The 14,860-nt window shown below is 30.5% G+C and overlaps 1 protein-coding gene across 1 annotated transcript in view; it reads left to right on the forward strand.

Annotated features, from left to right (window-relative positions):
* LOC106456861 overlaps positions 1-14,860 on the forward strand; it is a 46,869-nt gene that overhangs the window by 19,120 nt on the left and 12,889 nt on the right. Inside the window, exons 3-5 of the mRNA XM_013916233.2 lie at positions 1,589-1,688; positions 6,849-6,912; positions 12,141-12,217. Of these exons, the coding sequence (XP_013771687.1) occupies positions 1,589-1,688; positions 6,849-6,912; positions 12,141-12,217 (241 nt within the window). The remainder of the gene's footprint in view (positions 1-1,588; positions 1,689-6,848; positions 6,913-12,140; positions 12,218-14,860) is intronic.

The following is a 14,860-nucleotide window of genomic DNA, read 5'->3' on the forward strand; positions in this document are numbered from 1 at the left end:
TAGATGAAACTTAACCCTACTTTATTATAGTAATGGTTCTATTGCATTAAATAATGCATCAAAGAACACAAAATAATAAAATTTAAAAAGGAAACAATGTTCCATAACTGTCACAATGTTTTTTCATATTTATTATCAGTGTTTTGATGCCAAGTTAATTCATATATATTGATAATAAAGCAGTTTAATTAAATTTTGAATGTAACTTCTGTGAAAGGTTGTGACATGCGCACTTTGATCTACCCAAAGTGAAAGGGTTAATCATGTGGCACTTTCACATGGCTTTATTTTTGTTCAATTTATTGTGATTGATGAAACCTGTTAGAAGTTGATTGTGTACATCTGTGGGCAAACTGTATGCTGTTTAGTTTGTTATGGTACAAATTTAAAGTTCAAAGCAAAGTACTTATGCTTGCCTTGCATATGGTTTTTTTTGGTGCATATTCGGTACCCAGGTGGGGTCAAATCTCATGTTTCCCGACAAATTCTCTTATCCATGGGGCACAGGAGTTTGGGTTTAGCTAGAACTCTGACTGTACTTTTACATAATTCATTGCTTGTTTCTACAATATATAAAGTTTAAAGAAAATACATTTTAACCTGTTTACTCGCTATGCTTACAGGAGACAAGAAGAACAACATAGATCATAAAGTTAACATTTTCCTTACCTGAAAATATATTTCAGAAAGATACCTCACCACAAAATTGATAGCTATTACCTTGTCCCACTGCTAAAAATATTTTTTGCACATATATCAAGCCTTGAAGAAAACTTCAGCCCCTACATGCACTTAGCATTAGACAAAAGCCCCCACCAATAGGAGTACAACATTTCCTCCATGCTCAGTAGACCCCATGAGCATATTGTGTGTTAACCAAGGTTCATTCTTGAGGATGCAAAAGAAACTCAATGAAAGTAGGGAGGCAGTGCTAAGGTTCTGTGGAGGGGGTGAGTATCTATCTTAAATCTAGTTTCAGGGAAGAAAAATGTTAACTTTAGAAACTACTCATTTCTACACATAATTAATACTTGGAATCCCACAATGATAAGGTAGTAGAGGAAATGGTGTAATAAAGACAATAGGAAAACTCATGAATTATATATATATCTTGTCATCCACTGTGGGTGGGAGGGGGGCTAGTGGGAGACCACATTCATCTCATGTAGGGAATATTATTCGCCAGATAGTGTATCACATAGCATTCTACTTTTATTTATCTCACCATTCTGACTCAATATGAATTACACATGTATTTAAAGATTATCATCAAAGTACAAAGTATTCTAATTTGTTGGAAAATGGTTCCTTTTTAGTCTAGTTTATTAAGTTCATACATTTATCCTTATTACCATCCTAAACTGAATTTTACTCAGTCATCTGTGGGTATAATTTAAAAGGTTCCCTCTGGTTTCAAACTGTCATCTAGTGATTCATTTTTACAGAAAAATTTAATGTTTGTTATTATAAGAGTATTTGTTAGAAAATTGTATTAATGTATTTATTATAATGAAGCTTCTAATCAAAAATATTTGACCGAATCATAAATATAGCTATAAATATCAGTATCATATTTTATTTCTTGGAGATTGTTGGTCATAAAAGAAATGATGATGATGAATCTGGAAGTGACTGGGATAGTATGTCAGAAGCACCACAACCTGTGCCAGTTAATTCATTGAAAAGAGGTTTGATTTTAATTATGTTCAAAGTTAAATTACTAACATTATTATCTGTGTAAATATCTATTATCAAGTCTTTTATTTCTTTTGTTATTTTTAATTTAAATATAGGCAAAGTCCTAAACTAATATATAATATTGAATTTTTAATTTATTCATAAAAATAAATTTGGATTTTTTTGCTGTTTTCAGCAATTTGAAATATTAAGAACACATTGATGAGAAAGAAGAAAGATAACAAAACTAAAATTTTTCACAGTTTCACTGTCAGTTAAAATGGTAGTAAGATTCAAAATCTTAGATGTTCAAAAAATGTATATTTGTTGAATATGGGATAAGTAGGTACTATCTTATATGGGTATGCTAAACAAATGTTATGGTAATACCTGAAAAGGAAAATTATATTTTTTTGATGAGTTGTTAAACTATTTAAAATTTATTTTATAGGGCTAAATAAACTTTTTACTCATCCTATGTCAGTTTTGTTTTACTATGAGGTAGTCTTTCAGTCAAAAAGTATTTTCATTATATACAGGTAGAAGAAGATATCTATCCTTGACTGATACTTGTACATTTTCAAACTATGATAAACAACCTGTACTCAGGTTTGATTTTATCTTTTAATGAAAACTATAGATTGTACACTTCATATAAACTAGAGTGTATTAGTATACAAAGGCTTATCTTCAGATATAAGATTAAGCTTTAAAATATTGTGGTAAACACAGGTCTGTGCATCAAAATGTTTCTGGTGTAAATTGCTGATTGCAGTTATGCTATGACCTGTTTGTTTTCTGAACAAAAGCTGACTGAAAGTCACATTATCAGGCTTAGGTAACAGCATCACTTTAACAACAGTATGACTGGACTGTGCTTTAGAATGTATGTAATTTATATGTGTGAAAAATGATTTCTTTGGTAAATATCCCAGCAACTGACTCAGCTCTAACCTCAAAAATGAAAACAACTAATCCTAAGTAGTTCAGAATAATCAAGATGTAGCGATGACCATAAAGAGTACATGACACGAAAAATATGTTTTAAGATTGTTGAATCAGTTTTAAAACCAACAAATTTCAATATGTCTGTATGAATGTCTTTGACATGAATGAGCATAATTCTTTAAATCTTTTCACATTGTTTTCCAAGAATTGTTTTTTAAGAACTTGTAAATGTCTTAAAGATATAAAGTTCCGATGGTTTTGAATAAAAAATGGAGAAATATACAAATATATGCCATGTATGATATTTTGAACTTAGGCTTGCTAAAAAAGAAAATAATTCATGAGAATGGTAAGACAACATATTACCAACAAATGTTCAAAATGCGTGGTTGATATTTAAAAGAGCACTGAAATTTTTCCCAACTGAATCATCCAGAAGAAAAAGATTCCAGGAAATCCTTGGCATATAATAAAGCTATGAAGAAAGGAAAATTTTGGACAGCCAAAATTTTGCATTTGATAACAGAATATTTCAGTTCCGAAGAAGATAAAACACAACTTGTATATGTAAAAATATTGTCCATTTTTTTCTCTCATCGGAGTCATACTAGCTCCAAACCAAGAACTGAAGCTTTTGTAGCCACAATAACATGCTTAGTAAAATCTGAGAAGATCAATACAAATTTTGGCATAAGAAATGCCATTAATCAAGAAAAAATCAATTAAAGGGCCTGAGAACAGCCAACTATCAAGATGCAGGCAAGACCTGTCAGGATAAAGCAGTGATGTTTATGGTTGCTAGAACAAAGTCAGGGAGGAAAAAAAAAAAAGAGTGAGTCTCTTTCCAGTACACAAAGAAGAAGAGGAGAAAAGCAATATTGAACAAGCTACCACAAAGTAGTAAGTAGAACCTGACATAAAATATATATGAGATGAAGTGGTGGAAATCATAAAGAAAATGGATGGATTTATCCTGACAGAAATCATCCATCCCAAAAACCCATTTTATATGGAAACGGTCATATTTCAATGAAATTCTAGAATTTGGTTATTTTTGCTTTCATAATTATGTACGTATCAACTGATATCTAATGGTACAGTGAAAGTTCCTTCAAATTGATGATAATCAAATTGTCCATCATATAACTGTTAAAAGTAATGCTAATATACAAACAAGTATAAATAAAAGTCCAGAGGTACAACTTTTGAGTGGATTATTTTTTAATTTTTGATTAACTTTATTACGACATTTTGACCACTCGTTTCGCTATCATCAGGTAACTTGTATCTATTGTGTGAAATATTGTGCAAGTATTTTGTTCCAATTTAGAAAACATATAGGGTGACACCTGTGTTTTGTTAAAATTAGGTTTTAATTCACGAATAATTAATGGAGCTTATGATAGAAAGCTGTAGCAGATATATTTTGAAAGGAGCTTACTGAGTGTACCCAAATAAAGAAAAAAATAAAATAACAGTTGGGATTGGACCCACAGGCAAAGGTCCACAATGAAAAGAAAAAAAAGGAGCTGGTACTTTTCTAGTGTTAGAGGGTCACGTCTGATTTTTCTGCAAAATTGATTTTCAAGTAAATTTTGAATAGATACTCAATTACAAAAAGTATAGCATTGCAAGAAATAGATAATTTATAATAGTGTTGTAAGCTATATTTTAATTTAGGTGTTTGTTTGCTAGAGGTAGCTTGTAATAATAACAACACCTAGAAGCTTCCTGGAATACATACATACAAATAGTATAATGTACGAATGCTAAAGTTAGTTTAGGAGTTAATCAGATCAAAGTCAGTTAGTGTATTAGACAGTAAGAATTGATGAGCTTGTTCCTCTGTGATTTAGCTAGTAAGCGGGTTTATTGTGTTTGTTATGAAGTGATTAGCAACAAAATCCTGCAAGTAAGTTCACTTGTGAGTTAATAATTAACCATACGTTCATTTCAAAATTTCTATTGAAAAGTTGTTTCTAAAGTTAGACATAATCATGAATATAGCTTGTAGCAAAATTATTAAAAAAATAAGGTAATTTGTTATTGTTACAAGAACTTGAATTCACATTATGTTTACAAAATAATCCAAAAATACCGTCAAAACGATAGATCACATCACAACAATAGGATAGTATTAAACAAACAAAACTAGAAATAATGAAAAATATCCTGAAGTATGAACTATACTTGTGTTGTGTAACTTTATCAAAGCTTTGGGGCTGTGAGTATGCTATAAGATTGACAATCACTATTTGGTCAAAGAAGAGTAGCCCAAGAGTTGGCAGTGAGTACTGCTGACCAGCTGTCTTCTCTCTAGTCTGTCAGTTCAAAATTAAAGATAACTAGCACAAAGCTCTTGTGAGAATATCTTAAAACTAACAAATACTTCCCACGTTAACAAAATATTTAGAAACCTGATGAACAATTATTTTATGTGAATTTTAAGGTTTTTTTTTACCTACTTCCCAAGTATTAAAAAATCAGAAGTCTAAACAATACTACTGATATGTCAGTTTATCAAAACTCCATTATCACTTTCCATGTACAAATCTTGCATAGTTTTTTTTGTTGTGTTCCGTGCAGTCTTGTCTCATTCTTTTTCTTACTGGTGTTTGTAATTTTATAAGTAAAGAAATATTAAATTGTAATTTCCATTTTTACTTGGTAGACATTTTGAATTTTAGATTTTTTTTCTTTAAAAAAGTGTGAAAATGTAGGTTAAAATTTATTTTTGGTTTCTTTTGATTTTTGCTTCTCTATATTGTTTTTTAGCCCAATTGGCTGTTGTAAGTCCTTTAGAGAGAATTATCTCTGTGATATTGACTAACCTCAGTGAGCTTCATCCAGTTAGTTCCTCTGTATAGATCCAATTCTTGCTATCCTGCTCCTATCCAGCTGTGACTTTCATCTCTCGCTTTTAATTTGTCAATGTTTCCTTGAGAAGGTGTGTTGTGTTTTGTTGTTGAAACCTGAAATTGATGTTAAACATCATAGACTGTTATTAACACTTGCCACATTATCAGTATATTACGCATAGTAGATTACAAATTTTTGCTTTTCTTTCAAACAGTTTTAAGCTTAATGAGAACCTGAAGCTGCTTCTTCAGTTCAAAATATCTCAGAGATTTGTGAAATGTTAGTCTTGACTTTGAGGTAACCAAAACAAATTTTGGATGCTATTGTCTCAAACCACTGCTAGATTCATCATTCAGTATGACAAGAAACATTATTAATATAAAAGTGATATGACTCTTCCACATAAGATTCCATCAATAAAAGTAGTACTGCACTGTATTAAATTTAAAAGTATGATTAGGCATTTATGGCTCCTTTAATTATTGTGAACGAAAGCCACTATAATCTTTATAGTAGTAATCTTGTTTTTGAATTCTTTCATCAACAACATTTCTATAATGTGCAAATTATTTTTGTCATGTCCTATAATGAAAATTTTAAACATACTGTGATGTATAACTATATCACATTCACCAAGTACATTATCAGTTATACTTGATATATTGTTTGTCACTAAATTTACATGTTTCCTTTCCTAAATTTTAACCATCTAGTGGTATGTGAAGTTAAATGTCTCAAACATAATTCTAGATGTATTGGTTCACTTGGAAGGTTCTTGTTTATATGAAATTAGTAATAGTTTTGTTAGTGTGTTTTGAGTGTATTTCAGGTTTATCATTGATAGAATTCTTATATTAAAGTTTTGTATAAATAAGGTGATTCTACAACAAGTGAGTGATTTAGTGTGTACAGTATCTAAGTAAAATGCTGTGAACAGAAATTCATGCAACTTATTTGATATACCTTGGAGAGAACAGAGTGTAATTTGAAGGGAACTGTAGTAATCTTTTAGAGAAATGTGGAAAAAAAATGCTTGAAATGGTTTACATCATTGAGTATGTTTGTATGATATTTCTATTTTGTAAAAATTAGAAAATAACAATAATTTCAAATTTAATTACACAATGCAGTAGCTGATTTTGGATTGAATTATTAATTAGACTAGAGTAATAGCACTCTTACAACCCAAGAATATAATGCATCACAATTTAAAATATGATTTACTTTATAATCTCAAGAAAGTCTTTGCAATATATATTTTTTTCATTTATGATATTTATACATTTTGTATCTGCACATTTTAAATTACTCTAGAATTAATTTCATTATTTAATACATATACTTGACTTATATTATTATTGCAGAAGTAGAATCCACCAGAAGCACAGAAAAAGAAAGTAAACCATCAAAGAATAAGAAATTCGAGAGGTACTTGTAGACGTATAATATGATTAGTTTTCATGTTTATTCGATTCATGTCATAGTTTAAAATTATCTCAGTTAGTATTTTAATTTTTTGATCAACCAAACTTTGTTTTGCTGTTTTTGGGTTAATGAATGCTTGTATGTTATTATTTGAATTACATAAGAAAACATACTTTTTTCTATAAGCAAACTTTAGATTTTGACACAAAAGTAACTTCTATTATAAAAACAAAATTTTAATGCTTGTGTGTATAAATAAGTATTTGATTTGCACATAAAAATTAATGTATTCAATTAATTAATGAAGTATCAGGTTTAATTAAGATACATAGTATAAATTATATCTATAATATGAATAATCAGTTCTTATAAACTCTGCTTATTTAAGCTTATTTAGTATATATTGATGATGACAATTAACAAAGTTATTTCAAGGATATGTAAGAGAATAATGAGTTTTAGAACTAAAAAGTAAAGATAAATTACAATTCCTATGATTTCATATGAATAATAATGTAAAACCACAATTTTACAGATTCTAGAATTGGTACATAAAAATGTAAATGCTAAGACTTAAATTTCTTGAACCTAATGATTCAGGACAGGCATACTTACCTTTACTTACAGTTAGACTCTTCTGAATGTCTTTGACGCAATGCAATACTTACATGTTACCTACCCATAGTTTTCCATATCTCCACCTTCCGCATGACTTCTGTTGAGCCGATTTAGCTTTTGAGTAGGGTGTGTAGTAATGTAAATATGTTGTATGGTTTTGTATTAGAATCATTATTTTTTTTTCTGTTCATTTGATATCTGCGTTATTGCTGACTCTTTTTGAAATCAACCTAACCTCATCACATGCCTTCTGTTCATGATGTTCTGATTATTTTGATAAGGGTCATCTAAATTCATTCATATGACAGCACAGTTGATCTTCAAGTTTCTTATTGGGGGGGGGGGGTCATGTATGTGGACTTCTTCTGTATATTCTCGACAAATTCTGTGTTTAGATGATAATTATTAGTCTTGTTTTGAGATGGCTTCTTCGGCCCACTTTTAGGTATAGACTAATCTTGATCTCCCATTTATTTTTCTCAATAATGTTTCTCTGTTTGGCAGTTTTTTGTCAACTTTCTTTACTGATGTGTTTCATTATCAACATGGATGCTCAGTTCATTTGATTTATTGCTTATACAGCTGTTTTACAATGTACTAATCTCCCTGCTAATAATGTGACTGAACTTAAACGTACTTCCTTTCTGCAACAATATCTGTTTGCAGATACATCTTGCAAAGTTGTTTCACATACAGAAGAAGTATGTCAGAAGAAGTTGATTTGGGCATATGTGTCTCATCTTTATTTTAGAGTCATTCATCTTCTCAACATTAGGTTGGACCTCATTACCATGTTACTTCATTGACATCTTCTATGTCACAGATCATTTCAACATCCTTAGCTTTTACTTTGCAACCTTTTATTCACAATTGTATTGCTCTACACAGAAGCAAACATATTAATCCTGTTCTTGAGATCTAACCCATGCTAATTTGATGAATTCGTTCTCTTAATTTATTAGTATTGGTCACTGTGATGTACCTGATCACCTCAGATAAGAATTTAAGGTTTCATCCCATCATGATCAACATTTCAGCTTTGAAATTTCATATACCCCAAATTTTTGTACGTCAATTCTGGTGTAATCTTTAAAAGGTATGTTTACTTAAACATAAAATGTAAAAAAACAACTACTATGGTGAATGAATTCCAATTGTTTACTTAGGACTTATGCATATTCATAAAAAACCTCTGCATTTCTTTCTGGCTCATACCCTCATCATTCTTATGGCTTGATATGTTCTATCTGTTTGGGATGTGGACTTCCTTGGAAGCTCTCATTCCCATGGGTCAGACTCCCGTGCATTCCCTTTGGTGAACACTCCTTTGTCAATGAAACTTCTCAAATCCCTGACTTGGTGGTTGAAAAGTGTCCAGACTGCAGAGGGGTGTTGCTTCCTCCACCTTATCCAGATTTACATCTGTTCCCATACTCCTCTTTAGGGAGCTGAGGTTTTTACCTCGACTCCTGGGAGATTTCCAGTTTCTCGTCAGTCAAGTCTCCATATCACCTTTCTCGAGCCTTGTTCCACCTCCTTCCTCTCCTATGGGGGATGGTGATGATAGTACATTACCATCTCTACACTGTGGTCACTTGTATCACTAAACCAGGGGGCACCAAATCCTGGTCTCTGTGCTTTTAGGTCTTGGGTCTCCTTTCTGAGCTCACTGTCATCACATTGTGGTCTTTGCTTGCCTTTTTCCTGGCTTCTACCATCTGGTGGTGGTTCGATTATCTTCCAACAAGATTCTCGTCACAAAGTGGTCCCTTGTTTTACATATGTCACCATTTTCTGTCTTCATGCGTGGTTTTGTCTTATCCATTTGTCTCAGTCCAGGGTCTGACTCCACATTTTGTATCCTTCCTTCCCGATCCATGAGACCTTCTTCCATGTCCATTTCCTATTGATGTTGGTCTACCTCCATCTTAGGTGTCTTCACCATGTTTATGATGCTTTTCTTTAATTTTCTCTCTTATACTCTCTCTAAACTAACCTGGTTTATTACTTGCAGCTACCCTTTTCTTTCTATGAGGAATATGTTTACCTTGAATATTTAAAAATTTATCTTTACAAAATTTTCAAATCTAGCTCACAATAAATGTATTTAAATCCAGTTTACAATCACGAGTGGAGCACACAAGTTACTAACTCGAGGAATTCACAGTTAATGTAAAGAAAGACTGAGGTTCAAGATGTATCAAATCTCTCATATAATATATTCAAATATTCATCTTCATAAACATCAATAAAAGTATCTTTGTAAGCTTCCACATCAAGAGAATCAAACATCTCGTCCTGAGTGCCTAACATTTTATTAATTAATCCTTCTACTGTATTCATTAAATTACTCGCTATAACCAGTCAATTATCTATTAAAAAGTTATTGGAAATGAGCTCAGAAATACTTCAATCCACGAGTTCTCCTTAATGTTATATTTTACATAAGTTTTCTAACTACACTACTCGACTAATAGAAATAGCAATTGTTGGATAGTGGATGTTCTTGATTTTCAGAAGAACTGACGTCTTCATGTCTGGAACTGGGAAGACAAGTTAGTAACAGATCTGCTGGTTTTTCAATCAGCTTTAGGGAACTGATCTTTGAGCCCAAAACATGGTTCTTAAACCAATTCTTTTGGTATCCTTATGATTCTCCAAATAGTGTACACATCCAACCCACAAGTAGATCTGTCACTGAATTGGATAATTTTTGCAGACTCATCTTAATTCTCAGGAACCAAAAAACAAAAATACTTCAATAATTGGTTATGGCCAAAGACAGTAAATTGGCAGCCTATTTGTATATATCTCTCCTCATCTTCTTCACATCAAAATTCTGATTAATCCATTTTATGGAAGTTAAGTCCAGTTTTTAATGAAGCTAATTTAAACATTCTCATAGCTTTCTCTCTGCAGTGATTGTGTCTGTTTGGAGACATGGAACTCGTATCCAATCTCTAATATAGTTGATATAAACATTCTCACGGCTGTCTTTCTGCTATGATAGAGTTGGTTTACGGATAATATAAATATCTATTTCTGAATACTGATTAGAGGGTATTTTTGGTTTATACTTGATATACTTTTCTTTTCTTGGTCAAGTGTCATTGTATAACTTCTCTTGTACATACACTAAGTGTGCACGATATTTCTTATTGCATATATATGTGCCACACGCATTTTTTTATGAGATATATATTTTCTCAATTTTTGAAGCATTTAAAAATAACGAAAAATGCTTCAAAATGCCAGAAGCTTCTTAAATCTTTTCATCTGGTCCCTTCACCATCTCAGTGTGGGTTACTAGCTAATTTTTGTACAGATGTGAAGGATCTTATCAGAAGTTAACATTTTCCTTACCTGAAAATGTATTTCCAATAGATACTCACCTCCTTATATGTTTCCACCCTTCCTATCCTTTACCCAGTGTGGTTTTCTTGGTTGCTTCATCAAAGAATGAGGATTTTTTGGTTGCAAATGTAGAAGGAGCAAGTGTGCAAGGAAGTGTCACACTCCTATTGATAGAGGGTTTAGCTGCATGATATGTCTACATACAGTAACACAATTTCACGTTAAGTTTAGGTGGGAGTTTCACAAGGGTGGTGGCATGCAGGTCTTTCATGCACAATAGTGCAATATCAAGAATCAAATAAGTAATCTATATGCAGAGGCATCTATTTGAAATATATTGTCGGGCAAGGAAAATGTTAACTTTTCTCAATCTTGGCCAAATTCTTTTTTAGATCATTATTATCAAGATTTTCACCTGACATAGAGCTCTTAAAATTTAGAGAGAAGAGTCACATGTCTGATTAAATTTAATTATTTGTTTTGTATTTGTGTGCCCTTGTATAATAGATAAAGGACATTTGTTTTATTGTGAGATCTGTTCCCAGACTTTTTCCTCAAGTCAACATTTAGTCTAATTCCATAATTCCTTTTTCTGCCAAAACTTTGTTAGAATGATTACAATTCTTACCTGAGAATATTAGCAACACAGATAAGTACAATGCACATTGTACTTCATAACTTTATCCCAGTTTCATTATGAAATATATATATATATTTTGGTTCATACAATATATGAACCTATTATTTTGAATATATTTCCAAAGTGATTTGACATACATATTTTTTTATTCTCATAGATTTTGGATATAAGTTACTGTATCTTATAAAATAGGAAGGTTGATTACTTAATCTTCAAATAATGCATTTATTGCCACACCTTTGCCCTCAAGTATGTATTCTGATTTATAATGCTAAAATGCATAGATACAAATAAAATCATATCTTTAAGAAATAAACAACATTATTAATTTCTTCTCAAAAAATTTAAAAGTAGAATGTTACAGGATATTATTCTTGATTTTGTTTATTTTATCAATAGAAGTTAAAAGTGATTCTTTTAGAATCCTTAAAGATCAGTAAATTGAAAATAAATATTGTTTATTCACAATATGATTACCTACAGTACTGATAAGTTTTTATAGGTGGTTGAGTATTTATTACTGTATTTTTTTTATATTTGTAATAATGAAATCTTATTGTAACTTTTGCTGACTTTTGATGTAATTGTCATTGATGTGTAACTAACTTGTGGTTTACAGAGATGAGAAAACTGGGACACTTATTTTCACAGATCCAAAGTTGAAACAAAAAGAAAAACAAAGTCCTGCAAAGCTTGGTGAGTGTTGATGTTTTTTTTTACCAAGTATTGATATATAAGATCTATTAGATGATTAAGAAAGAACAACTATTTGATTTTATTACTGTGAAATAAAGATTTTAATTTATATATATTGAATCAAAATATATCTTTATGAATGTTTTATGTTTAGAATATTAAAATAGTAAATGTATAAAAACTTTATTTGTTTTGAAAATCTTCACTGTAATTACACTTGAGATCCAGCAGCATTGCATACCAGGAACAGTTCATTTTTAGTTTTACATTCTGTATCCAAAACCTTTTTAATCAAACAACTAGGATGCAGGAACACAAACAAATATTTTCAAATTTGTGAACATGACTGGTGCACTGCATTTCATAGACTGTATTTAAATAGTCTTTAATTGAAGTGTTCTGAAGCATGAATAAAGAGAGTACATTCCATATAGTCTCTAACTTACTGAGAATATGGATAATGGCATATTTATAAGGCAATAAATCTTGAATTGTGGAAATTAAGTTTTTCATTTCAAAAGTAGTACTGCAATCTTATTTAATATTTAAATATAATTCTCTAGTTCATTTTCATAAAAAATGGAAATATGTTTTCTCCTTCTTTACAAATTAAACTTACTGAATTTCACTAACATACACGTAGAGTCTTTGAACTTGCTTAGTTTTCATTGTTACTTTAATACAAGCAGATGGAATGTGCATTCTTTTAAAGTACAGAAAAAAATACAGGTTGGTGAAGTTTCAATATTCAAAATACAATCTTCTGAAATTAGTGAAGTGAACTAACTGAAAATATGTATACTTTAGGTGTTAAAATACAGGTATTATTGAACTTTAAACTTGTTATTTGACTGTTTAATGTTCAATTATTTCAAAATATGCTGGAACTTGTTTGTTATTTTTAAATCAAAACATATTTGATCAGAAATGTCAGATTTATTTAAATATCTATATTTAAAAATATTTTGGTTTATTACTTTTGAGTATTTGGAAAGTTGTAACCAACAACATGATGATGATAAAGCAATATTAAATTATTCATTATATTTTCCTGTGATTAATGAGCTACTTTCATATATATCAGTTTAACATTCTCATCTTAACATACAGGGTGATCTAAAATTATCTTTTCTATTTCAAAATTTAATAATTAAATAACTAAGCAAATACAACCATGTAATTTTCAACATCTTGTATCCCAACTCAAAGAATTTGTATTGTCATGTTTGTTTTCACTCCAGTGAGTAGTGTTACCCCATAAAATTGTAACTGCACAAAAAAAGGCTTAATGTATCATTTGGTATTGAAATGACATATAATCCTGTCACACATGAGACTGCACTTTGGGCTATCACGCATGATTTCACTGGTGTCATAGAAGGTTTCTGAGCCCCAAACATGGATGTTATGACAGTTCACTTTACCTGAGGTATAAAATGTAACCTCATTGCTAAACAGTACATGTGCTAGAAATGTGTTGTCTTCATCTATGTGGCTAAGGAGGTTGCCATTTTATGGGGTAACACCACTCATTGGAATGAAAAAAACATAACAATAAAAACTATTTGAGTTGGACTACAAGGTGTTGAATACTGTATGGTTGTATTTCCTTATTTATTTACTTATCAAATTTTAAGATAGGAAAAATAATTTTTGACCACCCTGTCTGTATATACATATATAAAATGAAAGTATTGGTTTATAGAACTCCATATTAATAATTCCTTTTGTGACTATTTCAGCTTTTGTATTCAGTCATATAAAAATACTGAAAGATGATCATATATAGAATATAATACCAATATTTATTTTTAAAGTATTTAGGATTATGATTTAGAAATTATAAAAGCATAAACTAGAATAATTTTTGGTGTTATATGTTGTGCTTGAGAACAGTAACAAGTAGGGTAAGAAAATTATAGTTCTGGAAATATTATTTGATAATTTTTTATAATACTTTCAAGCTTTTGAAGACAATTACCAAGAAGAACTTTGCAATTTATCCTTTTTTTCCTAACTTAAGGCTAAATTGTTTCTGCTGTTTATTTATAAACCTATAGTGAATAATTCATTTGTGCTTTTGCACCCTTCATTTGCATTTAGCTGATTTTTTTAAAACTTTATAAAAAAATTCCTAAAATCTTCTGTAAACATACATCTACTGGTAATGTATACCTGTAAAACAGTACATTTGTTCTTCAAGAAGTGTCATCAACTTATACAGTGCCTTTGACTGTTTGCTTTCAAAGATGTATGGCTGTAAGGTTAGATCAAGTATAATGTTTTTAACTTTTTCAGAAGGTTATCCGGCAAGTCAATCCTCTGAAAGAAATGGCCATGTTAAAATTACAATCATCAAAATATGTGCACCTATTGTAGAATTTAGCCTTCATAAACTATAATTTTGTGTATTGATAGGGTATCAAACCAGATGTGATAGTTAAGTTCTTAATCACTTACAGTTTGTTCTCTTTAAGTATTTCTTTGTTTTAGGAACATAAATCTTTAATTTTGGATTGCTGAGAATTCATCTAAGTTGAGCTGGTAAAGTTAGTTCTTGTGTAAACATTTAATCTATTACTGCTTCCAAATTGTTTCTGCTTAGTCACTCCAACAGTTCCTTAGTCATTCCCTGTACTAACA

The sequence above is a fragment of the Limulus polyphemus genome, unplaced genomic scaffold (genome assembly GCF_000517525.1).
Source record: "Limulus polyphemus unplaced genomic scaffold, Limulus_polyphemus-2.1.2 Scaffold266, whole genome shotgun sequence".
NCBI classification, from domain to species: Eukaryota; Metazoa; Arthropoda; class Merostomata; order Xiphosura; family Limulidae; genus Limulus; species Limulus polyphemus.